The following is a 26,949-nucleotide window of genomic DNA, read 5'->3' on the forward strand; positions in this document are numbered from 1 at the left end:
GGACCCAAATTGATACATCTTTTTTCCTCTACCACTCTACTAACGAAGCACACTTCTCCCTTTATTTTCTTTCAAATTATGCATATTTTTACTTCCCTGAAATTCATCATCTGATCTATCAGGACACTTTTTAGTATTTTCCTTATTAGCATGGGTTTAGTCTTTCTAGCACTGGTTTTATTTATTTATTTTTGGATCGAAAGACACCTGGAGTATGGCATTGGTTTTAGATCAACCTTACGTCCCATTGCTAATTTCCGTCTTCCCCACAGTTTTTCTTGATCTGTCTTTATAAAGTCTTCTGGCAGGGGTAGGCGAGGCAAGAGCATGAAAGATACTGCACTAGGATTTGTGGTCTCATATTTTCCTTTTTATTTACAGTTATTTTGAAGCTTGGACATCTTCTACAAGTTATGCTGAGGACATGGTTTTTCTGCGTAGCTGTAGTTTTCTTTCTTTGCTGTTCTGTGTTATTTTGGAGGAAACATTGGAAGATGGGAACATAAACTGCCTTCATTGTCTTTAGGTCCCTGATGTGCTATCACCTGAATTTTTGCAAGTTTGAGACTTATTTCTAACAACAATCAAAGGGGAAGGACAAAAACACTAGAACAAAATTTCTGGACTGGCTCCAGCTCTGCCACTAATATTTACCTAAAGTTGGATTTACTTCAGTGTTAGAATTATTTCCTCACTTGTAAGATAGGGTGGCTGGACTAGGGCAGTGGCTCCCAAACTCTGATAAGCATGAGAAGTATGTGATGCATACGGACTTCTGTGCCCCACCTCTAGGCATTCTGATTCAACAGGTCTGGGGCAGGTCCCAGGAACAGGTGTTTTTAAAAAACATCTGCTTAGACAAGATAGTCAGTGATACTATTCAGTTACGTGAGTCTACGAAAACTCTTCCGATGATTCAACAAGTTCTAGAGATCCCATCTTTCAGTATAAAAATCAGAGCTGGACACAAGGGTGCATGTCTGTAGTCTAGAGAGGTTGAGGCAGGAGGATTGCTTCAGCCCGGGAATCTGAGGCCACAGTGCACTATGACTGTGTCTACAAATAGCCACTGCACTCCAGCCTGGGTGACATAGCCAGACTCCATCTCTTAAAAAAAAAAAAAAAAAAAAAAAAAAAAAATCAGGCCGGTGCAGTGCTTCATGCCTGTAATCCCAGCACTTTGGAAGGACGAGGCAGGCAGATCACTTGAGGTCAGGAGTTTGAGACCAGCCTGATCAGCATAGTGAAACCCCATCTCTACTAAAAATACAAAATTAGCCAGGTGTGGTGGCAAAGGCCTGTAATCCCAGCTACTTGGGAGGCTGAGGTAGAAGAATCGCTTGAACCTGGGAGGCGGAGGTTGCAGTGAGCCGAGATCACGCCATTGCACTCCAGCCTGGGCAACAAGAACGAAACTCCACGTTAAAAAAGTAAAAAAAATAAAAATAAAAGCAATGGATTAGTGGTATAATATCCCAATTAACTTAAATTGTATGACAATTTGTCCCTGTTCACTTTCTTTTCCCCAGAGAAGGGTCCCACTCTGTTGCATGGCCTAGAGTGTAGTGGCACAGCCACAGCTCACTGCAGCCTCTAACTCCCGGGCTCAAGTGATCCTTCTGCATCAGTATTTCAGGTATTTACTTTTTTTTTTTTTTTTTTTTTTTGACCAAAAGGTTTGAAACAACCAAAGCAGGTAAAAAAATTGGAAGAAAAAAAAAAAAAAAAGACAAAATAAAAGATAAAAGGAAACTATTTAATACATGTAGAGGAAAAAACATTAACAATAAAAAACTAAGATCACGGAAACAGATCATAACCTTTTCTTAATACATTATGAAAGTTGTTAAATCACTTTAAGAAGAACATGCTATATACTTTGTTCCCACTAAACTTTGGCACAGTATAGATATAATTGTGGCACATTCTTTTCAGGGTTCCATATATTATTTGGAAATACAACTAATGCTGGTCCTCATTTTGAAGAAAACCCATTATAAATTTGACATCAACAAGTCATATAAGCTCTAAGCTCCCATTTCACAGTATAATCTATTAGTACTATCTAAAGCAAGTAATTCCAAAGGCGTACATAAGAGCAATGTTAATTCGAGGAGATCCATAGGCTTTCCCTGATGTCTTAGCATTTGGTCATCTGAGGGAATCCGGATGAAATAAATGTTTGCAAATGTAATGCATCCAGGAAAGACACCACCAAATGATCTGTTTAGGACATACCCGATTGCAGCAGGGGTCAAGCGAGTGTGCAACTGAGGGGTGGTAGAAGTAGTGGTGGTTGTTAGGGAGCCATCATTTCCAGTCTTCTCCCAGTCAAATGGGTCACTCTCAATTACTCCAAAAGTCTTGATGCTATTGTCAAACACGGATGTAAGAAGCTAAACCACAAAGAAGAAAACTAGAGTAAGTGAACAGTAAACAGTCGCTTTATTCTATGAGAAAGCACACCAGACTCACAAAATGATTTTGTAATGTGATTTTCTTTAAAAACTGATGGTTCAAATTGAGAAATTTGAATAGGAACTATATGTGGATGATGATACTGAATTAATGTTGATTTTTCTCAGTTGTGTAGAATGTTTCTGTTTTTGAGAGATACATAATGAAGCAACATATCTATAACCTACTCTCAGATGGTTTGGCTAAAGGATATGTGTTGTTTATAAGTGTCTATGTTAGTGTACATTCAGTTGAGCCATCTATTTTATCATTTATTTGTCAAAACAAAACAAGGACATTTTTATATGTTTCAACCTAAAAAAGTAGCCAGCGTTAACAGGTGATGTGTCTAGGTAAGGGGAGTATAGAAGTTCACTGTGCTTTCCTCCATTTTTTTTTTGTAGGTTTAAAAAATTCTTAAAATATGTGTGTGCATGTTTGTGTGTCTCCATATACAAATTACCAAAACATCGCTTGATTTATATTGTTAGTTTGATATATATTCTGTATAATTTCATTTTTTGTCTTTCAATTCCTAAAGTTTGATGTGTTCTTGAGAAGGATTTCATAAAAGACCTTTATTGTTTCTGTTGGTAGGCACCATTTCCAATTTTACGATTATAGCTTCATTCTCTCCTCATCATTTCTGGAACTGTTAGTATCCTGTCCTCTGAGATTCATCTTGTGCATTTCCTACCCAGACCTGAAATCAGCACTGCTTTGGAGGATTTTACACAGGTCTGATTTAGGTTTTAAAAATATTACTCCACCAGCCTGGCGTACATGGTGAAACCCTGTCTCTATTAAAACACAAAAATTAGCTGGGTGTGGTAGTGCACGCCTGTAATCACAGCTACTCAGGAGGCTGAGGCATGAGAATTGCTTGAACCTGGGAGGCGGAGGCTGCAGTGAGCCGAGATTGTGCCACTGCACTCTAGCCTGAGTGACGGAATGAGAACATTTCTCAAGGAAAAAAAAAAAAAAAGATTACTTCAGCTATTGAGTGGTCAATAGATGCCATAAACAGGGATGGGAATGAGGGTACTTGGAAAAGATGACCAGTTAAGAGATTACTGTCAGCTAAACCAGCATGGTAACAGTAAAGGTGATAAGAACTGGACATAGATTTCTGTCCTGAGTCACTGGGTCAATGCAGTGACATGGAAAGCAGTGAGTTTAGGGAGGAATAGGAAATGCAGATATAAATTTGGGTGTCATCAGCATATAGATATCAAGAGACACCAGCCTATGGGTCCTATTTTTGTTTATGTAAGTCACCTACGTTACAACTTAGACTTCTCCAAATGTCAGAGGTAGAGGGCTGTAGAAAACACAAAGGAGGAAATAAAGATGGACTGGAACCTAGGATATGGGAATTGAAGTGCCAGACCTTTGACCCTCTCTCCTAACTCTGAAATCAAGGTTCTCATAGGCTCTCACAGAGTGAGATGCACGCTTCCTGGAAGGTGGAATCCCCATCCAGGGGAGCCTTGCTATATGAGCACTTAGACTGCCACTGCTAAATTCTCTGTCTATATTGTGCTGCAACAGAAATGATCCTAAGTGGTTTTTATGTCAGATGTCCTTTTAACATGGAATTATTTTCTTACATCTATCATAGTATTATATGTCTTAGAAAATGTATTCTATGTCACTGGACCTCAAATTAGAAACAGTTTGTTACTATGATGGTGATATTAGACACCAGCAGCAGGAGACAGAAAGACGGCGAACACAGAACAAAAGAAACAGGAAAGCTAAAAGCACTGAGGCACTTAAAGGCACCCTAGTGGGAACAAATGGTCAGACTGGGCAGAGCTCTGCAGATATTTTAGAGAAAAACATTTCTAATCTAGAAAATAATTTTCTAATTTGGGAGCAGGGTGGCGCTAAATCCTAACCTTCCTCAGACTGGAATAGTAGAAACAGGACAAGTCAAGGACTTACTTTTCTGGTAACTGAATGTGTTACATCATGTTTGGCTATGATAAATAATAAAAACAAAAAACTCTAATTCAGTTAGTCAAACAGATTCTAGAATAAAAATTACCTTGTAAGTCATCCATATAGTATATACAGTATATGTAGTGTGTGAATATATGTCTGTGTGTATATATATATGAGTGTGTCTGTTAAATTTGAATAGCTCTCATTCTTTTTTTACTTTTTATTATTTTTATTTTATTTTATTTTATTTGAGACGGAGTCTCACTATCTTGCCCAGGCTGGAGTGCAGCAGTGCGATCTCAGCTCACTGCAACCTTCGCCTCCCGGGTTCAAGCGATTCTCCTGCCTCAGCCTCCTGAGTAGCTGGGACTACAGGCGCATGCCACCACGCCTGGCTAAATTTTGTATCTTTAGCCGAGATGGGGTTTCACCATGTTGGCCAGGATGGTCTGAAACTCTTGACCTCAAGTGATCCGCCCACCTTGGCCTCCCTAAGTGCTGGGATTACAGGCGTGAGACACCATGCCCGGCCTCTCCTTCTTTTTTATATCCCAATATCATTGGGGAACAAAGCACTTTCCCATCAGAACAGGGGCTCACTGTGGCAGTAATTCTCAAACTGGAAAGGGAGAAGGGAAAAACCCGAAAAAACTCTTCCAAATGATTCCAAAGCTTCCCTCTAAAAGGCATGTCCCATATCTCTTCATTGATAATCTCTGAAAATCTAGTATACATCTGACTCCTTCTTTTACTTAATATATTCTTAGAAAATACAAATTCATCTACATTTAGAGTCTAAGTTTCTCAAACTAGGGTAACAGGTACCCCCAGGGGATGCAGCCATATGCCAGAGAGAATTTAAAGAGATTTGACAATGTGGCACAGCTTCCTGGAGTATTTTACACAGAGGTATGACATTTATTATAATATTTTATAATACAATGAACACAAAGAAGTTGGAAAGCAAAATTTAAATGAACCTTTAAGATAAACCAGGAGAATACAAAGAAATTTTGGACTTATGGTTGACACTGTAAGGCTATTCCCAGACTTCTTGAGAAATACGCTTATACTTGGCTGCCAGAGGAGTAACTGATGAAACAGTGTGAGAAACACCAGAAGCAATCATCTTTGGGAAAGTGAATCTTCTGTAAATGGATGTAGGGAAGGGAGGCAGTTAAGTGAAGGGGAAGTTGTGTGAAGAGGAGGAAAAGAGGAGGGAGAACTTGAAGAAGGTAATGAACAGACAAAAATGCTATACAGATTGAGCATCCCAAATCTGAACATCAAAAATCCGAAATATTCCAAAACACAACTTTGGGTACTGACGTGATGCTCAAATTAAACGCTCACTGGGGCATTGTGGATTTTGGATTTGGGTTGCTCCACCAATATAATGCAAAATAATACAAAATCCTAAAAAATCTGAAATCCAAAACACTTCAAATAAGGGATATTCAACCTTGTATTACTTTTTGTTTGCTTGTTTGTTTTTGAGACTCCCTGTTGCCCAGGCTGGAGTGCAGTGTTGCAATCTCTGCTCACTGCAACCTCTGCCTCCTGGATTCAAGAGATTCTCCTGCCTCACTTCCCAAGTAGCTGGGACTACAGACACATGCCACCACACCCAGCTAATTTTTTTTGTATTTTTGGTAGAGATGGGGCTTTGCCATGTTGGCCAGGCTGGTCTTGAACTCCTGACCTCAAGTGATCCTCCTGTCTCGGCCTCCCAAAGTACTGGGATTACAGGCGTGAGCCAATGCACCCAGCCCTGCATTACTTTTTATTTGGCCACTGTGTGGATTATTTGTGTCAATCCCTCTTCTACTTGCACTTATGAATAAGAAGCAGTCCATTTAAAATTTGATGGGATATTCAATACAATGATTTTTCAAAAGCAAATTATTCAAGATACAAAGTAATGAAAGTCAATTACAGCCTAGGCAACATGGTGAAACCCTGTCTCTAATAAAAATACAAGAAATTAGCCAGGTGTGGTGGTGTACACTTCTGGTCTCAGCTACTTGGGAAGCTGAGGTGGATTACTTGAGCCCGGGTAGGCAGAGTTTGGAGTGAGCTGAGATCACGCCACTGCACTCCAGCCTGGGTGACAGAGTGAGACCCTGTCTCAAAATAAATAAATAAACAATAAAAGTCAATTACTATGTCAGGATAATGAGATTCTGAGTAATGTGAATTTACTATTTTTCTATAATTCTAAAACTTTTATAATGACCACGTATTAACTTTAAATAACTAGAAAAAATCAACAAAAATATATTATTCTAAAATAAATCGACTATATACCTATACGCAGCCTACATAGATGCTTGGTGCCAGCTCCTACTACCTGAAATACCCTTACTCTTTATGGCAGTCAGTCATCTGACATACACACAATGCCTTAGTGAAGCACTCCTCTTATCCTTAGCACAAAGTGCAATCAATAGCTGTATCATATTTACCTCCATGTGAAACCCCAGTTTGCCCTTTCAAAGAGAGTGTAGACCAAGTCCAGCTTTTGCAAAACCAAGAATTATGTGTAAGGTGATATTAAGAACTCACTAACAATCCTGATTCCTGAATTCTCAGTTAATAAATTGTAAATTAGTGGATCAATAAAGCACTTAAGCAGAGGAGCACAATGGCAATGTTGGCTTGGCTGATTCAAAGGCAGATTATTTACTACAAAAGAAATTTGCCCTACTTCAGTGACAAGTAGATGCAATAGTGGGAAAGAAATGCACACATTCTTTTTTCTTTTTTTTGGCAGAACTACCTGAGGTTTTATTTTAGATCGAAAAAAAAAAAAAAAAAAGCAATTGAATTGTTTTGTAGCTGGAGGCATGGGCAAGCGGGGTCCCCAGGTAGTAAACTCCCACACGGATGGCTGAGGGCTAGGGCGGAGCCTCAGGCGGGTCTCCCATTCCCTGTGTTAACCTGCACAGTGGCCTCCCTCCTGGGGTTCTGCGGCAGCCGCCGCGGGAGGGGCAGGCTAGGAGGAGCTGCCACAACTGTTCACTTGGGCAGGACGTTGGAGGACTCAGACACCAGCTTCCCATGACGGGTTTCGTTCTTCACAACCACGACCCTGAAGGAGCTGATGCGGCTGAAGGAGCTGGAGCCCATGCCACAGACAAAGCTGGAGCCCAGGCTGTAGCTGAGGCCGCGGCTTGTGAGGTCCCCATAGACCAAGCTCTGACCACCTACACAGTTGCTGGTGATCTTCATATGAATACTCATGTTCTGCATCCCAGACTCCAGTCGGCTCTCCTCGCCCTCCGGCAGCTTCCTGTAGGTGGCGATCTCAACGTCCAGGGCCAGCTTGACGTTCATCAGCTCCTGGTACACAAGCAGCTGCTGTGCCATGTCCTGCTTGGCCCGCTGCAGGGCGGCCTCCAGCTCAGACAGCATGGCATTGGCATCCTTAATGGCCAGCTCCCCCATGCTGCTCGGCATCTGTGATGGCGGCCTCCAGGGAAGTCCTCTGGCCTTTGAGACCCTCAGTCTTAGCCTGGAGCCCACTGATGTTCCAGTTTATCTCAGAGATCTGTCTATGTATGCTGCAAGTCATCTCCATGCTTCCCAGCCAGGCTCTGCAGCTCCTTATACTTGATCTGGTACATGCTCTCAGCCTTAGTCCAGCTGCGGTTGGCAATCTCCTCGTACTGTGCCTCGACCTCCGTGATGATGCTGTCCATGTCCAGGAAGCGGCTGTTGTAAATGGACAGCACCACAGACGTGTCCAAGACCTGGGACTGCAGCTCCCAATCTCCTCTTCACACAGCTGCCTGAGGAAGCTGATCTTGTCAGTCAGCCCTTCCTGGGAGACTCCAACTCCACCTTGTTCATGTAAGCTTCATCCACAGCCTTCTCGATGAGGACAAATTCATTCTCCATCTCTGTACGCTTATTGATCTCATCCTCATACTTGTTCTTGAAGTCCTCCACCAGCCCTTGCATGTTGCCAAGCTCCGCCTCCAGCTTCAGCTTCTCCTGGCCCAGAGTCTCCAGCTGTCGCCTAAGGTTGTTGATGTAGCTCTCAAACATGTCATTCGTGTTGCTCCGAGCCATCTTCTTCTGCTGCAGGAGGCTCCACTTGATCTCCAGCATCTTGTTCTGCTGCTCCAGGAACCGCACCTTGTCTATGAAGGAGGCAAACTTGTTGTTGAGGCTCTTGATCTGCTCCTTCTCTTGGGAGTACACGGCCTGGATGTTGGGGTTCATCTCCAGGTTAAGGGGGCTTAGCAGGCTCTGGTTGACAGTGACGGCGGTGATGCCTCCCATACCACTGGCCCTACCACAGCCTCCACCCAGGCCACTCCAGAAGCTGCTGCTGCCCACTCGGGAGAAGCTCGAGGAGCTGATGCAGGCACCGGGTCCACTCGTGTAGGAGAGGCTGCTGGAGGCCTGGGGGCCAGAGGTGGACATCTTGTAGGACTTCTGGGTCACCCTGATGGACATGGTGGAGGCAGGAGTGGGGACACGTGGGCCAAACCAGACAGAGATCCCAGACGGAGTGGACTGCACACATTCTTTACTTCTGTGCTCTTCTTGGGGATTTTAGCAACATTGGTAAAGAAAAAAATTTAAATGCACCCATCCTCTAGCAAACTAAGCCAACAAAATAATAATAATAATAATAATAATAATAATAAAATAAAATAAAGAGAATGAGTCAAAGAAGTTGCAACCTTTACCTGTTTTCATCATTAAATCAGGTGTCACATAGCAATGGGGATACATTCTGAGAAATGTGTCCACAGGCATTTCATTGTGCAAATATCATAGAGTGTACTGTGACGGTTAATACTAAGTGTCAACTTGACTGGATAGAAGGATACAAAGTATTGATCTTGGGTGTATCTGTGAGGGTGTTGTCAAAGATTAACATCTGAGTCAGTGGACTAGGGAAGGCAGACCCACCCTTAATTTGGTGGGCACCAACTAATCAGATGCCAGCGAATATAAAGCAGGCAGAAAAACATGAAAAGGTGAGACTGGCCTAGCCTCCCAGCCTACATCTTTCTTCCATGCTGGATGCTTCCTGTCCTCCAACACCAGACTCTTCAGTTTTGGGACTCGGACAGGCTCTCCCTGCTCTTCAGCCTGCAGATGGCCTATTGTTGGACCTTGCAATCGTGTGTTAATACTTAATAAATTCCCCTTTACATATATATATATATATATTCCATTAGTTCTGTCTCTCTAGAGAACCCTGACTAATAAATGTACTTACACAAAGCTAGATGGTATAGCCGATTACACACCTAGGCTATATAGTGTAGCCTATTGCTACTAGGCTACCTATCTGTGTAGCGTGTTATTGTACTGAATACAGTAGGCAATTGTTACGCAGTGGTAAGTATTTGTGTATGTAAATATATCTAAATATAGAAAAGGTAGAGTAAAAACACAGTATTATAAGCTTATGGGACCACTGTCATATACGCAGTCCATCATTGACTGAAATATCATTATGTGGCGCATGACTGCATATCAAGATACTGGAGATTCAGAAGTGCCCCCCATGGTTGGCTGCCCCAGGACCTGAGGCAGGGTAAGGCAGCATGGTCACTTACTCAGTCAAAAGTGCTGGCTGATATCAGTCTTCCCTTTCAGGGGCTCAATCAGTCCAAACGGTAAACCGCCTGGAAATATAGTACACTAAGGCTTTTCAGTGCCTCCTCACAAGGCCAATAAAAAAGGTAAACAACATTTTCTTATTGCTGTGACAGGACAAAGCAGCAAAGAGGAAATAGAAGAAGTTCTACTAACATAGAAGGTAATGCTCAGTGAAGAAAAATGAGATGATTATAGGCACGGTGCTGTGGCGCACACCTGTAATCCCAGCACTTTGGTAAGCCAAGGCGGGCAGATCACCTGAGGTCAGGAGTTTGAGACCTGGCCAATGTGGTGAAACCCCACCTGTACTAAAAATTTAAAAAGTAGCCAGATGTGGTGGTGCATGCCTGTGGTCCTAGCTACTTGGGAAGCTGAGATGAGAGGATTGCTTTAACCCAGGAGGTGGAGGTTGCAGTGAGCCAAAATTGTACCACTGTACTCCAACTAGGAGTGCAAAAAAAAAAAAAAAAAGAAACACAGATGATTATAAGCAAATGCAGCATCACGGAGGTACATGTAAAACCACTTACATTTCTTTTTTTTTTTTTTTTTTGAGACGGAGTCTGGCTCTGTCGCCCAGGCTGGAGTGCAGTGGCCGGATCTCAGCTCACTGCAAGCTCCGCCTCCCGGGTTTACGCCATTCTCCTGCCTCAGCCTCCCGAGTAGCTGGGACTACAGGCGCCGCCACCACGCCCGGCTAGTTTTTTGTATTTTTTAGTAGAGACGGGGTTTCACCGTGTTAGCCAGGATGGTCTCGATCTCCTGACCTCGTGATCCGCCCGTCTCGGCCTCCCAAAGTGCTGGGATTACAGGCTTGAGCCACCGCGCCCGGCCAACCACTTACATTTCTAACATTTACATGATACTTTAAAATTTACGAATTATTCTCGTAATTACCTCATTAAAAATCTTAACAACGGCCAGTCGCCGTGGCTCACACCTGTAATCCCAGCACTTTGGGAGGCCGAGATGGGCGGATCACCTGAGGTCAGCAGTTAGAGATCAGCCTGGCCAACATGGTGAAACCCCATCTCTACTAAAAATACAAAAGCAGCCAGGCCTGGTGGCACATGACTGTAATCCCAGCTACTTGGGAGGCTGAGGCAGGAGAATTGCTTGAACCCGGGAGGTAGAGGTTGCAGTGAGCTGAGATCACACCATCGCACTCCAGCCTGGGTGACAAGAGCGAAACTCCGTCTCAAAAAAAAAAAATCTTAACAACAATGCTGTGAAGTCAGTATTTCCACCATTTCACCGACTACAAAACTGAGATCTAGAAAGGTTATCTAAACAGTATGTGGCAAAGCACCAATTTAAACAGGTCTTTTAAGTATGGTACTATTTCTACTATAGAAGAGTTACAGCCAGTCAGCAGGCAAGGTAAAAACAGCATATAGTTGAAATTATCCTTGAAAGCACCTTAAAATGTCCATAAAGTACAGAATACTACCATTTCTCCATAGGTGCAACAGAGCCAGTTTTTCCTCCAGCTCCAGAATAGATGTCTTTTCCTCAGATGAATGTGATGTGGATAAAGTAAGCTGGCTGCAGACAGCAGTCACACTTGTACTAAAAAAAGTACTCTGCTTTCAACTATTGGACTCATACTTGGTGCAGCCTGATTTGGGGCCACTGGACTGCTGTCAATGAGAAGACTGAGAGAAAAGCAGATGCTTGAGGGCACTAAATCATTACCCTCACCATAAGGCATGACTAAGCCAAAGGGCAGGCAGAATCACAGATGTTAAGATTTTTCTACCTCCTGAACACACAGCTGAATTTAAGTGAGTCATGTAAACACAGTGTGACTCTATTGTATTCTACAGCTACATCAAATATTTACTCTTTGTTTCAGACATACATTGACTGCCTACTGTCCTGAGTGCTAGGAATATAAATGTTAACAAAACATAGTCCTGTCTTTGGGTGGTTTACATTCAACAGAAGCAAAAATCAAGCAGATTTAATGAATTTTTCACTTTTATTAAACGCCTATCATTGTGCTATGTTCTTGAGAAAACTGAGATAAATGTGCAAGGCCCTGGCTCTTAAGGAGCTTATATAATAAAGAGACAAAACAAAGTACTGCTGCTCTAAGAGCTGAACAGAAGAAATTACTCCAGTATGGAATACGGAAGGAATGGAAGGGATCAGAGGAGACTGTGGAGAAACTGACATTTGAGCTGGGCTTTCAATTTCACAAGACAAGCAGTGTTATGAAACAGAGGCACATTCCAGGCAGGGCACACTGGGAGAAGAGCTGGTAATCTCATTTGACTGCATCGAGGGGTCTAATATGACTAGATCATATAAGTACAATGGGGAATGAAAGGAGATAAGGCTAACAGGGCCGAAGCAAGAAGTCACCCATTTCCCTCCATCTCTACTACTTCTCTCAAGTCAAGGCCATCATCATCTTGCCTCCTGGCCACAAGGGAATACTCTATCTCCTAGCCTCCCCTGCAGTTAGAGTTGGGTCAGCGTGATTGAGTTCTGACTATTGGGCATACACCAGTGTTGTAGATCACTTCCAGGCCTGCCTGTAAAACCCCTAAGCCATCATCCAACTATTCGCTTTCCTGATAATAGTAAAAGGCCATGTATTAAAGACAGCAGTGTCAATATGTGGGCAGATCCTGGATTTTCAAGTTACTCTTAAGAGTTGCCTAGGAGAGTTGTACAACTTGACTCGTGTATTATATGATCAAGAACCTTTATGGAGTTAAGACACTGATTTTTAGGCCAGGCATGGTGGCTCATACCTGTAATCCCAGCACTTTGGGAGGCCAAAGTGGATCACTTGAGGCTAGGAGTTTCAGACCAGCCTGGCCAACATGGCAAAACCCTCTCTCTATAAAAACTCTACACAAAAATTAGCTGGGCGTGGTGGCATGTGCCTGTGGTCCGAGCTACTAGGGAGGCTGAGGCAGAGAATCACTTGAATCCAGGAGGCGGAGGTTGCAGTGAGCCGAGATCACACCATTGCACTCCAGCCTGGGCAACAGAGCAAGACTATGTCTCCAAAAAAAAAAAAAAAAAAGACACTGATTTTAAAAAAATTATTTCTTTGCAAGGCACAGCTCAGCTTATCTCAGTACCTTCCCAACTAGTCTCTGATTCTCGTTTGTTTCATTTGGATGCCCATAAGTGCAAAAGTAATCCTCTTAAAGCACAAATCGGATCACCATGCTCTTGTCTGTAACACTTCCAAGGCTTTGTGTTGTACTTAGAATAAAAATCCAAACTCCTTAAAAAAGCCTACAAGGCCCTGCATAATTGGGTTTCCGACTCTTTCCAACCTCACCTCAACCTGTTCTCTCTCCTTATTTACCATCTGGCCAACTTGTCTCCTTTCAGTCCTTTCTCCCATTAGGGCCCACGCATGTGCATGTTCTTCCCTCGGCTTCTAACATTCTGCCTCTTATTTTTGCTCTTCACATGGCCAACACAATCCCATCTTTTGGGGCTTGGCTTACAATCAAGCTTCTCTAACCCGTAACATAGGATGGCTTTGAATGTGGCCCAACACAAATTTGTAAACTTTCTTAAAACATTACGAGATTTTTCTGCAATTTTTTTTTTTTTTTTTTTTGGCTCATCAGCTATCATTAGTGTTAGTGTATTTTATGTGTAGCCCAAGACAATTCTTCTTCCAATGTGGCCCAGGGAAGCCAAAAGATTGGGCACCCCTTGGCCTTACATGGTAGCTTTAGAAAGAGACCTTCCTTTACCACTCTATTTGATAGGAGGTTCCCCCCTGTTTTCAGCTTAACCTTTTTTCTTGTTTGCCTCACAAGTAGCATCTGTGCCCTCAGAAAAATGTAATTCAGATGTTATCAGAGTCAGAGGATCCTACAACTGCTCTATGTCCCCCAAAGCAAGAGGCAAATCTACTGCATTTTGACGTAATCTACATTTATATAGTCCCATTCCTAAACCCGGAAAGTATATTAAGAAGATTAATGAAGCTTGCTTAGCTTTGCATTTCCTCTCTATCCTATCCTCTGATATTAGCAATGCTGTAGCAGTGGGTGAACTGGTTGAGATACACATTTTAGTTTCAGTTTCACCAACAGTGTGAATATTTATGGATTTCATTAGTCTTCTCAACTTGCTAAGTGATGCTTAACATAATTTGAATACTCTAATAAAGATATTTGTGTTCTTATCAGGATCATGTGATCCTATTATTGTTACTATTGTTATTGAGATGGAGTCTCACTCTGTCACTCAGGCTGGAGTGCAGTGGCACAATTATGGCTCACTGCAGCCTTGATTCACTCAAGCAACCCTCCCATCTCAGCCTCCCAAGTAGCTGGGACTACAGGTGCATGCCACCACACCTGGCTAATTTTTTTGTTATTTGTTGTTGTTGTTTTGTTTTTTGTAGAAACAGGGTCTTACTGTGTTGCCCAGGCTGGTCTCAAACTCCTGGCTTCAAGTGATACTCCCGCCTCAATCTCCCAAAGGTGCTGAGATTACAAGCATGAACCACTGTGGTTGAAACACTCTGTCTCTTATAGTTGTTATAATATTCAGAATCTAACAAAAACAATATTTATAGGAATATATCTGCTTTAATCTTGTTTATAATTCTGATATCTTCACATTTATTTTAACAGACAGAAAACAGTATTTAATCATTTATAGGGTTAATTTTTCTTGTATTCTCTGTGTAGGAGACTGTTGGTAAAGACTCAATTAAATTTACCTAACATTTGTTGAAAATTTAGGTGCCAGGTGTAATATGGGGTTAAAACAATAAGACATAGTTGTTTCTCCAGGATTTAAAAGCTAGTTAGGAAAATAGAATCATACATAAATACTAAGTACATACAGATAAACTTGATGTAATTTCACAAAATAATATAAAACTTCTCAAAAGCAAACTTCAGCCTTTATTGTAAAGTGAGAGACACATAAAAGATTCCTGGTAGAAAACAAAATAGCTATTCTCTCTAGGTCCACACCTGATGTCAGAATGAACGGTAGCAGCTATTGGATGAGGTGTCGGCCATGTGCAACATGTTGAAGTAATAACATTCTATGGCAAGATATTCTAATTTTTAAAGATTTATAAAATATACACAAAGTGAAAGTGGCTCTGTAAAACTGCATCATTTAACACTTCGACTATAACAAAAAAATTGACTTTGGTCTTAGCTCAGAATAGACAAAGCTGGAAACATATTGCTATTTGACCTTTGATGTAGCTAGGGAAGCAGTCATACTAAACATGGATATGCTTTTTGCTTGTTGATGAAGGTTTATTGTTGTTTTTAACTTTACTGGTTGTCCCATGAAAAATCTAAAATTTTGAAAGAAAAGACCAGGTATGGTGGCTTCATGCTGATTATCTCAGCACTTTGGAAGACCAAGGCAGAAGGATTTGAGGCCAGGAGTTCGAGACCTGCTTGGGCAACATAAGGAGACCTCATCTCTGCTTTAAAAAAAAAACAAAAACAACAACAAAAAAAGCCAGGCATGGTGCACACTTGTAGATAAAGCTACTCAGGAGGCTAAAGTGGGAGGATCACTTGAGTCTTGGAGGCTGAAGCTGCAGTGAGCCGTGACTGCACCAACTGCACGCTAGCCTTGCTAACAAAGCGAGACCCTGTCTCAAAAAATGTTTTTAAATAAAGAAAATAAAATCTTGAAAGAATAGTAAGAAAATCAAATTCAGGAATGAATCTCAAACTGTAAAATTAATCACAGGGACAGCACTAGTTCACAAGACCATTCAGATTAAAAGTAGAGTTATTTTTCTCAAGATGAAGACTGAGCAGAAAAACAAGAGGCAGAAGCTGCAAAGCTCAGGCTTTTGAAACCTGATGTCATATTGATACAAGTCATTAGAACACACCCATCACTTACATCAACATCTTTTTTCAATTATCCTTCTCCTGTCCACCTGCCCTCTGTTCTCACTCACTGCTTATGAAAGATCAGAGCAGGAAAGAGCTGGATTATTTACAGAATCTGTGAAACAAAGTAATGTTATGCCTGTTCTCTTTCTTCCAAAAATGGAAAATTACCATACCATGCTTTGTTATTAAGTGACAGAAAAGCCCCTAGGAGAATGTCCAATTGAAAAACTTGAGAACAATAATTTGTTAGTTTAAAGTAATCATAGATCTAAGTTTCAAACTTTAGCTGGTAAATATGATAGTCTTCTTTAGACGTAGGTTTAAGAAGAGAATGTGATCGAAGTCTTTTACTGTCCTAAATTCCCCTATGCAAATTTTGTCAATAAAATATTATTAGCACTCAAGATGGGAAAGTTGGAACATTTTTCACCTCCTCTTGAATCTAGTCTTACAGGTATAATTTCATTGCTTTAAGTAATGTGAATGCTATACATTTCAGAAAATACATACAAAAGGCAAATATAAGAACACATACAAAAACAACTCACACATAGTTTATCTTCTCAATTTGTTAGGCAGTCCCTATTGTTTACAACACAAATTGGCATATGCGTGAGAAGACAAGCTCACCCATTTAAGGTCTCTAAGGACTCATGGCTGTATGTTGCCTCTTTGCTTTATATCCTGTTTGTATCTTATACAAAAGCAGCAATTTCACAGAGAAATGATTACTATATGCAAATACATTCACTGTGCTATAGTCTTAGTCTTTTGACTGCACAACACTGACAACACTTTAGAATTTAACTACCATTCTCATGCAGTCTATGTGTTGTCCTTTGTAAGAATGATATACTAATATACGTATAGTTTATCTATATTATGTATATATAATATAATTCTTATTACTCTATGTGTGGCTGCATTTATGTTTGCAGTGGTAGCAATTATTTGGTATTAAGCCCTGACCAAATTCTCCCTGAGAGCAACAGAATCTTCTGAAATACCACTGGTTGGGGTTAGGGATGCAATTTATAGTAGACCAAGTAGAGCCTTCTAAGGCTCATTAACTGATGCTCTAAGGAAATGATTTTCTGACCACAGACAAAATGGAGCCCATTTTCATTGACCGCTGTCCCACAGCATATTAACATACTGATATGCTGCCCTGAAGCCCTTGACAGATGCATTACCTAGTTGGACATTTCCTTCTGGTCAAAAAATTAGCTATAGAATTTACATAATTTCAACTATCAGCAGTTCTATATGCCAAAAGAATCATGCAGGAACAGTAAAATTTGTTACAAGATGAACAAACCTAAAACTCTAATGAAGTTAAGTCCATCCAGAGGGATGAACCATAACACACACACTGACACTCCCATCACAAGTTAATTTCACCATGTTTCTCAGGATGTATTAAAACAGTCTTATTCTAAGGACCTCCCCTACTCATTTATAACACCTTCAAAGCTACAATAAGTGAAAGCAGAGACTAACAGAGAAAATAACTAACCCACAGAACTCACAAAGATGGTTACCTGGTAGTCTGGTTTTGTAAAATAATCCAAAGAAGAGATATGGTCTAGAAAGATGCTGAATTCTGGAGGGAGATGTTTCAGCATGAGCCTGTGGTCATATCTCTCCTTAATAGAGCCTACTTGCTCCTGGGAAGTAAAGAGAAAAAGAGCTACAGTCAATTTCTCTTGGCGGTTAGGCATTAAGAGCCCCTCAGTAGCCGTCTCAAGGGTATATACTAGGGAATGAGATAGTGGGTAATTAAGTATAAAGCAAGAACTAAGCTCTTACTAACAGCTTAATGTACAATGTTTTAAAATGGAAAAAACTATTATGCAGAACCAAACAAGTAGCACAGAGTTCTGCATCAGTATATTGATAGTCCCCAAAAGAAATTATTTAATTTAGTTTTCTGAGACAGGGTCTTGCTCTGTTGCACAGGCTGAAGTGCAATGGCATAATCACAACTCACTGTAGCCTTGACCTTTGAGACTCAAGTGATTCTCCTGCCTCAGCTTCCCAAGTAGCTGGGACTACAGGCACATGCCACCATGCCCAGCTAATTTTTAAAAATTTTTTGTAAAGATGGGGGTCTCGCTATGTTATCCAGCCTGGTCTCGAATTTTTGGGCTCAAATGATCCTCTTGCCTCAGCCTCCCAAGGTGCTAGGATCATAGATGTGAGCCATTGCACCCATCTCAAAATAATTTATCTTAAATCTGATCTACTTTTCTTTTTCAACACATGTGTTTACAGTTTTCTAAATCAAACAATATAATGTGACAATCAAAAACTAAAAGCTTACTTGACTTACAAAAACAAAGGGGAGAACTAATAAAATTAAAAGCTAAGATGGAGGGCTATAAATTAATCAGAAGCAATTAGTGTCTATTCTCCATGTACACAGAGAAATCTCATAACATTAATTTGATCTTTAATGTCAGTTCAGAGAGAAAAATATATATACTGGGATATAGTAAAAGTGCTTATAGATTTTAAGTCTTATACATAAGTATATTTTCAACAAAAATGTTTATTCAGGAGAAATTTTTATTTCTTCCACCAAAATTGACATCTCCATTCCCAAAATTACCTTGTCCTTTATTTTTCTCCATGGCAGCTGACCAACCACAAACTCCACTAACATGTAGAATAAGGACCAAAGGTCATCATGTCTTCCCATTTCCTTCATAAACAAAACAAAATCCAGTCACATTACATTACTATTACTTGTGAGTACATTACATTGGTCAAGGCCTAACCATTTTGTTTCACCTTATTAGGTGAAAAATGTAAACTGATTTCCCCAAAAATTATATGGTAAATATATATATAAATTTACATAGCAATACAGCAATCTATATGGCAGAATATACAAATTGAAAAACCTTTTGAAACAAAGGACACCCCAAAACATGGAAATGCTGGAAGTAATATAACAGCTCATTAGTTAATGTGTTCATTTAGAAGAAAGAGAACTCTTAAAAGCTATTTTTTTTTAAAGGTGGAAATAAGGGAAGCAAGCTGATGCTGAAGTTTTGGGCATCTGTCATCAGCGTATCCATCAGGAAGGGGACAGGCATAAAGGCGTTGGGCCTACACAGGACAGGAGTTGTAACTGAGATACACCCCACCCCCACCATATAGCTAGGGCCCTAAAAGGGTTACATCCGTAGTGTAGTATTTGGTGTGTACATTATACTATAATAATTGTTTTCTGTAAAATTTAACTGCTATCAAAAGAAAAAAATGAGTTTTTAAAAAATTGCCCTGAGAATTTGTTACCATAGGCCTGTCCCTCATTTAGACTGGAGGGTTAAATATATACCTGTGTGGTCTGAAAAACCAAGGGTGATCATGCCCCGCAGGAATGACAGAAGCAAATTTGTCCTCTCAGGATAAATACATCCCTAAATTCAGACCTCATAGAAGTGCTATACAAAAAGCCTCACCAAATGTTCATTATTCAGATTTATAAAGTATATTAATAAGCTAATGTCAAAAGAAGCTACAAAAAGTAGAAAAAAGTATCCAAGGATTTCAGAAATGGAATTATAGGATATGAAGAATGTTTAAAATGTTAAAATGAAAAATGGAATCAGTCACCAGAAAAGAATCATATTCAATAAAAACAGACCAAAACCCAACCAGATTTGAAAAATGACTAAAAAGAACATCTAGAAATAAAAAGCACAATTATAGAAATTAAAAATTCAATGGACAGGTTTAAAAGCTGATCAAACACAGCAGAAAGAAATCAATTGGAAAACAGATCTGAAGAAATTATCTAGAATGCAGCACAGAGACACAAAGAATTAGAAAATCCAGTAGTGAACTTAAAAGGAAGTACAAAGGACAGAATAAGAAAACCTAAGAAAGTCTAATACTTCAATTTGGTGACTGGGCAAAAAGGGTATAAAGAGAAAGGGAAAAAGGGAATATGAGAATCTTCCAGAATCGAGGAAAGACATGAACATTTTGGTTAGGAAACACATCAAATCCAAACAGATAAATATTTAAAAATCCACACCTAGGCACATTTGAATGCAGGACTCCAAAGACAGAAGATACCAAAAGTATTCAAATAAAAAGGACAAATTGGCTAGGCATGGTGGCTCATGCCTGTAATCCCAGCACTTTTTTGGGAGGCCAAGACAGGTGAATTGCTTGAGCTCAGGAGTTCCAGACTAGCCTGGGCAACATGGCAAAGCTCCGTCTCTACAAAAACTACAAAAATTAGCCAGATGTGGCGCATACCTGTGGTCCCAGCTACGCAAGAGGCTGAGGTGGGAGGATTGCCGGAGCTCAGGAGGTGGAGGCTGCAGTGAGCCGAGATCATACCAGTATACTCCAGCCTGGGCAACAGAGCAAGACTCTCCCAAAAAATAAAAGATAAAATTTTAAAAAGGACAAATTAAGGCCAGACGCGGTGCCTCATGCCTGTAATCCTAGCACTCTGGGAGGCCGAAGCTGGTGGATTGCCTAAGCTCAGGAGTTCCAGACCAGTCTGGGCAACATGGTGAAACCCCGTCTCTATTAAAAAATACAAAAAATTAGCTGGGTGTGGTGGCATATGCCTGTAATCCCAGTTACTCAGGAGGCTGAGGCAGGAGAATTGCTAGAACCCAGAAGGCAGAGGTTGCAGTGAGCCAAGATCACGCCATTGCACTCCAGCCTGGGCAAGGGAGGGCGAGAGAGCAGGACTCTATCTTTTTTTTAAAAAAAAGTAACAACAATTAAATAAAGTAACAAAGATGTTCTCAACAGTGACCCAAGAAGCAGAAGAAAGTAATTTTTTCGAAGTATTGAGATAAATATTAACAAGATTAAAATGTAAAACAACAATAAGACAGTATGACAGAGTTCAAGTGTTTTTTTGTTTTGCTCGTTTTTTGAGACAAGAGTCTCGCTGTAGTCAGCCCGGGCTGGAGTGCAATGGGGCGCTATCGGCTCACTGCAACCTCTGCCTCCCAGGTTCCAGCAATTCTCCTGCCTCAGCCTCCAGAGTAGCTGAGATTACAGGCGCCTGCCCACCACACCCGGCTAATTTTTATATTTTTAGTAGAGATTGGGTTTCACCATGTTGGCCAGGCTCAAGTGTTTTTAAAAGTCCTTGTATTATTTAAGAATTATTTATGTTAAAACTTTAAGATTTGGCAAGGCATGGTGGCTCATGCATGTAATCCCAGCACTTTGGGGGACTGAGGCTAGAAGACTGCTTGAGGCCAGGAGTTTGAGACCAGCTTGGGCTACATAGCAAGACTGTCAATACAAACAATTAAAAAATTAGCCAGGTACAGTGGTGTGCACCTGTAGTCCTACCTACTGAGAAGGCTGAAGCGGGAAGACTGCTTGAGCCCAGGAGTTCAAGGTTATAGTAAGCTATGATCCTGCCACTACACTCCAGCCTGGGCAACAGAACAAGACCCCGTCTCTAAAAAGTAAAGTTTAAGGAACCAGAAAAAGAGAAATGGAGTGTATTATTTTTAGATATTATCAAATCAGGGATTCAGAGTATGGAAAAAAGAAGCATGTTAGAATTATCTGGGAACCTTTTAAGATTAGACAAGCAACTCTGGAAGTTCCAAGAGCTGCACTCTTGCATCACCTCACAAATTAACAATCGTTGTGAACTACATTACTGAGTAAAAGCATTCTACCCCTCAGGTGTGCTGGGAGCAGGAAAGAGGGTTAAGAACCACTGCTATACACTATATAACCTCTACAAGGTTAGATGAGTAACAAATAAGCAAGTTATCAAAGTAACTGTTAAAGGACACTACACTGGAAAGGCTTTTAGAAGAAATTGCCGCTGTCTAAATTAAAACAATAAAAGTACATAATCTCTTTCTATTCGCTATTTTGAAAATGCTTATGTAGCTATTATAATCTCTGAAAATACATTTATCTTAAAAATAATTCTTTAATAAAATTAATTGGAAAACCTAGTATTTCTAAACTTTTATAAGAATCTATCAGGAAAAGAAGAGAAATTCTTTTCAAGGCAAAGTAAATGACTAGATATCATAAAATAAAGCAACACTGAATCAAACCAAATGAGTTTAAATGCTTGGCAGAGTGCTACACACTGAGAAAAATGGCTTTACTATTTTCAATTTATAATCACACCATAGGAAACCAAATTAACTGGAGCACAGCATTTAAGACCACAGTATACTCTTCCTATTATATGTTGGTCAAGTTCTCATTAAAGCAATTTTGGCTTATCAGAACAGGAACAAGGTAAAGAAAAGAATCAAGAAAAAACACTTTTCTCCCTATTTTATCAAGGAATCACTTGTTAAGCTTCTCAACTCTATGCAAAAAAAGTTAAAAGGATTGATAATCCATAAAAATGCCCACTTTTCCTACTCATAAAGTTCAGGATGAAGGGGAAAAAGTCAGCGCAGAACAAAGGGACCAAAGGAAGGGGGTGAGGGAGATATTTTTAAAATTTAACCCAAGAGGAAAGGGATAATTTACTAAAATGAACATTTTAAAATTGTCTGTACTTGAAATCTTCATGAAAACAAAAGGTTTGGTAGGGAGAGGGATATCACAGATTAGACACATATTACAGACAAAATGATGACTCCACATTTCATTAGGTATTGATAGTATTATATTTCCAAATAATTTCTTGAAATAGTACACAGGTGTTTCAATCTCTTCCAAATTCTCTCTCTACATATATATGTATTTTTTTTGAGACAGAGTCTTGCTCTGTTGCCCAGGCTGGACTGCAGTGGCGTGACCTTGGCTTACCACAACCTTCGCCTCCCGGGTTCAAGTGATTCTCTTGCCTCAGCCTCCCAATTAGCTGGGACTACAGGTGCACACCACCATGCCCAGCTAATTTTTGTATTTTTAGTAGAGACGGTGTTTCACTATGTTGGCCAGGCTGGTCTCGAACTCCTGACCTTGTGATCTGCCCACCTTGGCCTCCCAAACTTCTATATTAAATTTGTTAATACTTATATCTAATTAAGGACACAGATTCCTCATAGACATAAATACACTTAACTATTGTCTTTTCTGGCAAATTCAATTTTATTTTCCAAGCAGCTGCACATATCTATTATCCACGATACACTATACCGTGCATTAGTATTATCAATTCCATTACCATCAGTGCCACACAAGAATGAATTAGGACAAACATTTCAAGCAACTTTGTAGCTATTAAAGGGATCCTCAACTCTCAAGCATTTTTCATACTTTTGTTTTTATTAAGAAGTCAATCTCACTTTGGGAGGCCAAGGCAGGCGAATCATGAGGCCAGGAGTTTGAGACCAGCCTGGCCAATATGGTGAAACCCCGCCTTTACTAAAAATACAAAAAATTAGCTGGGCGTGGTGGTGGGCACCTGTAATTCCAGCTACTCAGGAGGCTGAGGCAGGAGAATCACTTGAACCTGGAAGGCAGAGGTTGCAGTGAGCTGAGATCACACCACTGACTCCAGCCTGGGGGACAGTGCAAGACTCTGTCTCAAAAAATAATAATAATAATATAAAATAATAATAATAATAAAATAAAAAAGAAGACAATCTGATTTAAGCTATTAGCATACTTATACAGATATGACTCCAGTTCAGATACCTACCCTGTTCCGATGTGCATTGATTGATGCATAACGAACTGTCCCTCGAAAGCCTGCCACAGCTCGAGGCTACAACAAAGCCATGCAAAGAATAATAAATGAGTTTCAAACAGCAATACACTCAGCACACTTGAACCCATGAAGTAAATGCAAGAAACATGTCCTTTATTGTCACAATAAAACACTATTTAATTTCTAACTTTTAACTATGAAATTACAAGAAACTAGAGAGATTATCTCTAAATCACATCTTTAAAAAAAAACACTGATAAAATTGTAATTTTCAGTTCCGTTTTTTCCTACCTACATTTTAAAATACAGGGGCATTTATGACATCTCTACAACTCTGTATATTAGAAAATATTAAATGCTTTCATATACCCATAATCATGATAAGCATCCTAGTACATACATTAATATTCAGGTTCTGGATACAAATAACTACATTTAGATAGTGAGGAATCACTAAGTAATCTGAGATACCAAGCTCTTCATACCTTGGCTATTTCATTCAAACTCAATTCAAAGGTAGTGGCAACTTGTACCCTACCTTCGTATGCAATTCATGTATTAAAAATTCAAGTTACTGGGTGCTTAGTATGTGCCACATACTAGAAATAACACCAACATGAAAAATATACGATCCTAGTCCTCAGAGAACTCAACTTAGAATAAAGTCCAGGCTTTTTACTTAGCCTATAAGACTTCATGATCTGGCATTTGTCTTCTTTCACAATGGATTTACCGTGGTTTCTTTTATGATCAATTTTAGTTTTAGCTCAAAACAGTGCACACGATTCTCTCCAGTTGGAATCCCAGCTCCTTGAATCTCTCCAATGGCTAGCTCTTCTACTCCATTTTAAGGCTTCTGCTCACATGTCACCTCCTCAGAGAAACTTCCCTTAATCATTCTAATCTAAAATACTACTCCCCCCATCTGTAGTGGCACTTTATTCTTTTACTCTGCTTTATTTCTTTTAACACCTTTACTACCCCCAAATCAATTTTATTTATATTCTTATTCTGTTTATTGCCCATTTGTTTAGATTTTAATTTTTTTTAAGAGATGAGGTCTCACTCTGTAGCCCAGGCTGTAGTGCAGTGGTGTAATCATAGTTCACAGCAGCCTCAAATTCCTGGGCTCAAGTGATCCTCCTGCCTCAGCCTCCCAAGTAGCTGGAACTACTGGAGTGTGCCACCACATAGGGTTAATCTATTTTAATTTGTTTACTGGCTGTCTTCTTTTAGTCCATGGAATATAAACTCTGTGTGGGCGAGGTCTTTGTCTTGCTCATTTTACAATTATAGATATAGACTCTGAGAGGTATGTAACTTGTCTAAGGACACAAAAATCAGTAAATAATAAAACCAGGCATTAACTAAGGTCTTTCAACATTGTCTCCATTCTACTGCTCCCCAAGAATCAAGTAAGTACCCTGAGGATTTGTGGGTGGCACTGTAGCTCAATATGAAAACTGACAAACTTGAAAATGATCATAGACAAACTTTTCATTAGTATAATTTTTGGTTTTTTTTTTTTCTTAAGTAACCTCAAATTTTTCTCAATTAGCATGTATTACTTTTGTAGTCAGAAAAGACAGTAAAAAATCCTGGCCAGGCGCATTGGCTCACACCTGTAATCTCAGCACTTTGGGAAGCTGAGGTGGGCAGATCACAAGGGCAAGAGATCGAGACCATCCTGACCAACATGGTGAAACCCCATCTCTACTAAAAATACAAAATCAGCTGGGCATGGTGGTGCATGCCTGTAATCCCAGCTACTCAAGAGGCTGAGGCAGGATAATCACTTGAACCCGGGAGGTGGAGGTTGCAGTGAGCCGAGATTGTGCTACTGCACTCCACTCTGGGCGACAGAGTGAGACTCTGTCTCAAAAAAAAAAAAAAAAAAATTCCTTACCAGAATAATTTGGTCATATGTTACCGCATAGGATAAACAATCTATGTGTTCTTCCTCCATTTTCTCATTTTATAATCTATGTTTAATCAAGTTAGCTATTTCATTTCTTCCTTCATTAAATACTCTCTTTCCCTTTACTTTTGTTTGGTTTTTAAGACACCTATTTTAAAATATTCTCTATTTAATGGCAAGTCTCAGTAATTAAAAGTTCCTGCAATCTTTAAAAAAAAAATCCCCATTATTTTCTTAGCTGCCATTCATTGACAATCATAGTCAGTGGATCTCAATATTTTCCTAAGACGTCATGGTTAACAGGAATACCTAATATGCTCAATTTGGTTGATGGAACTAAGGTTGGAGAGTTTTCTTTTTAGAAGAAAAATGTCTAAGAGAATATATGAAAATCTACTATGAATCTTTTTCAGTTAATAACGTTTCAGAGGTTGTACTTTTATTCATTACCTGACATGAGCCTTCAGTTAACATAGAATTTTTTGTGTGTGTTATATAATTTTGCCCAATTATTTTCATTCCAGTAACTGTCAGAATGAAAACCTCCAGACTTATTATCACATTCTGCAGCCTAGTCCACAGCTGATTGGGCATCTGGACTTCTCCCTGATGGATTCTAGCCAAGACAAGCCCAGGAGACTCTTTCTACTTAAGAGTTTCCCTGGCCTGGCTCTGCCCTTACTTCTGCCATAGAAAGGCTGAAATAGAGATAAAGAGAAATCAGTTGTTTAGAGAAATCTTGAGATAAGTAGTCAAAGAAATAACACCAGTTTGCATATCTCATCTAATTCTAATAGAAAAAGAAATAATGTCAGATCAAGGAAATTCAATCACCTTATTTAATGTAGTAAAGACAACTCAAACCCAACTGGGGAAAAACAGTCACGTATGCAAATGATTCCAATTTAAAGCAGATTATAATGAACACCATTAGTGAAGCACAATGAAATATAAACACTTGGGAGTGGTAAGGATTAGTCCCATGTAGTAGGAGGGAGGAAGGACAAGTCTTAGGAATAGGCAGCACTTTGCTGGGTCTTGAAACAATCTCTTGAAACCTCCTCAATTGATGGCACTTTGCCAATATTTATCAAAATTGTAAATGCATATATTCACTTTGTCTCACAATTTCACTTCTGGAAATTTATCTCACAGATATACTTGTATGTGCAAAAATAGTGGATGTAGTCAGTCACTACCATCATTGTTTGTGATAGCAAAAGATTGAGTGCAACCTAAATGTCTGCCAATAGGAGACTCTGATTAAATAAATTATAGTACGTCCAAATAATGGAATACACTCTGAAGTTGCAAAAAAAAAAAAGAGGGGCCAGGCACGGTAGTTCATGGTTATAATTCCAGAACTTTGGGGAGTCTAAGGCAGGAGGATCACTTGAGGCCAGGAGTTTAAGACCAGCCCGGGCAACATAGTGAGACCCTGTCTCTGGAAAAAAAGAAAAAAAGAAAAAAAAAAGAATTAAAGAATTAGCTGGGCATGGTGGCAT

The 26,949-nt window shown here is 39.9% G+C and overlaps 1 protein-coding gene and 1 pseudogene across 7 annotated transcripts in view; both read right to left on the minus strand.

Moving 5' to 3' along the window:
• The window catches only part of TTBK2 (tau tubulin kinase 2), a 180,339-nt gene that overhangs the window by 50,034 nt on the left and 103,356 nt on the right, over positions 1–26,949 (minus strand). For all 7 annotated transcript variants that reach the window (XM_008016878.3, XM_008016880.3, XM_008016879.3 and 4 more), the window contains 4 exons: positions 23,518–23,583; positions 18,508–18,600; positions 17,438–17,563; positions 2,239–2,396 (listed from right to left, as the gene is read on the minus strand). In XM_008016878.3, the coding sequence (XP_008015069.3) occupies positions 2,239–2,396; positions 17,438–17,563; positions 18,508–18,600; positions 23,518–23,583 (443 nt within the window). The remainder of the gene's footprint in view (positions 1–2,238; positions 2,397–17,437; positions 17,564–18,507; positions 18,601–23,517; positions 23,584–26,949) is intronic.
• LOC103245754 (keratin, type II cytoskeletal 8 pseudogene) lies at positions 2,407–9,013 on the minus strand (annotated as a pseudogene).

The sequence above is a fragment of the Chlorocebus sabaeus genome, chromosome 26 (assembly GCF_047675955.1).
Source record: "Chlorocebus sabaeus isolate Y175 chromosome 26, mChlSab1.0.hap1, whole genome shotgun sequence".
Taxonomy (NCBI): Eukaryota; Metazoa; Chordata; class Mammalia; order Primates; family Cercopithecidae; genus Chlorocebus; species Chlorocebus sabaeus.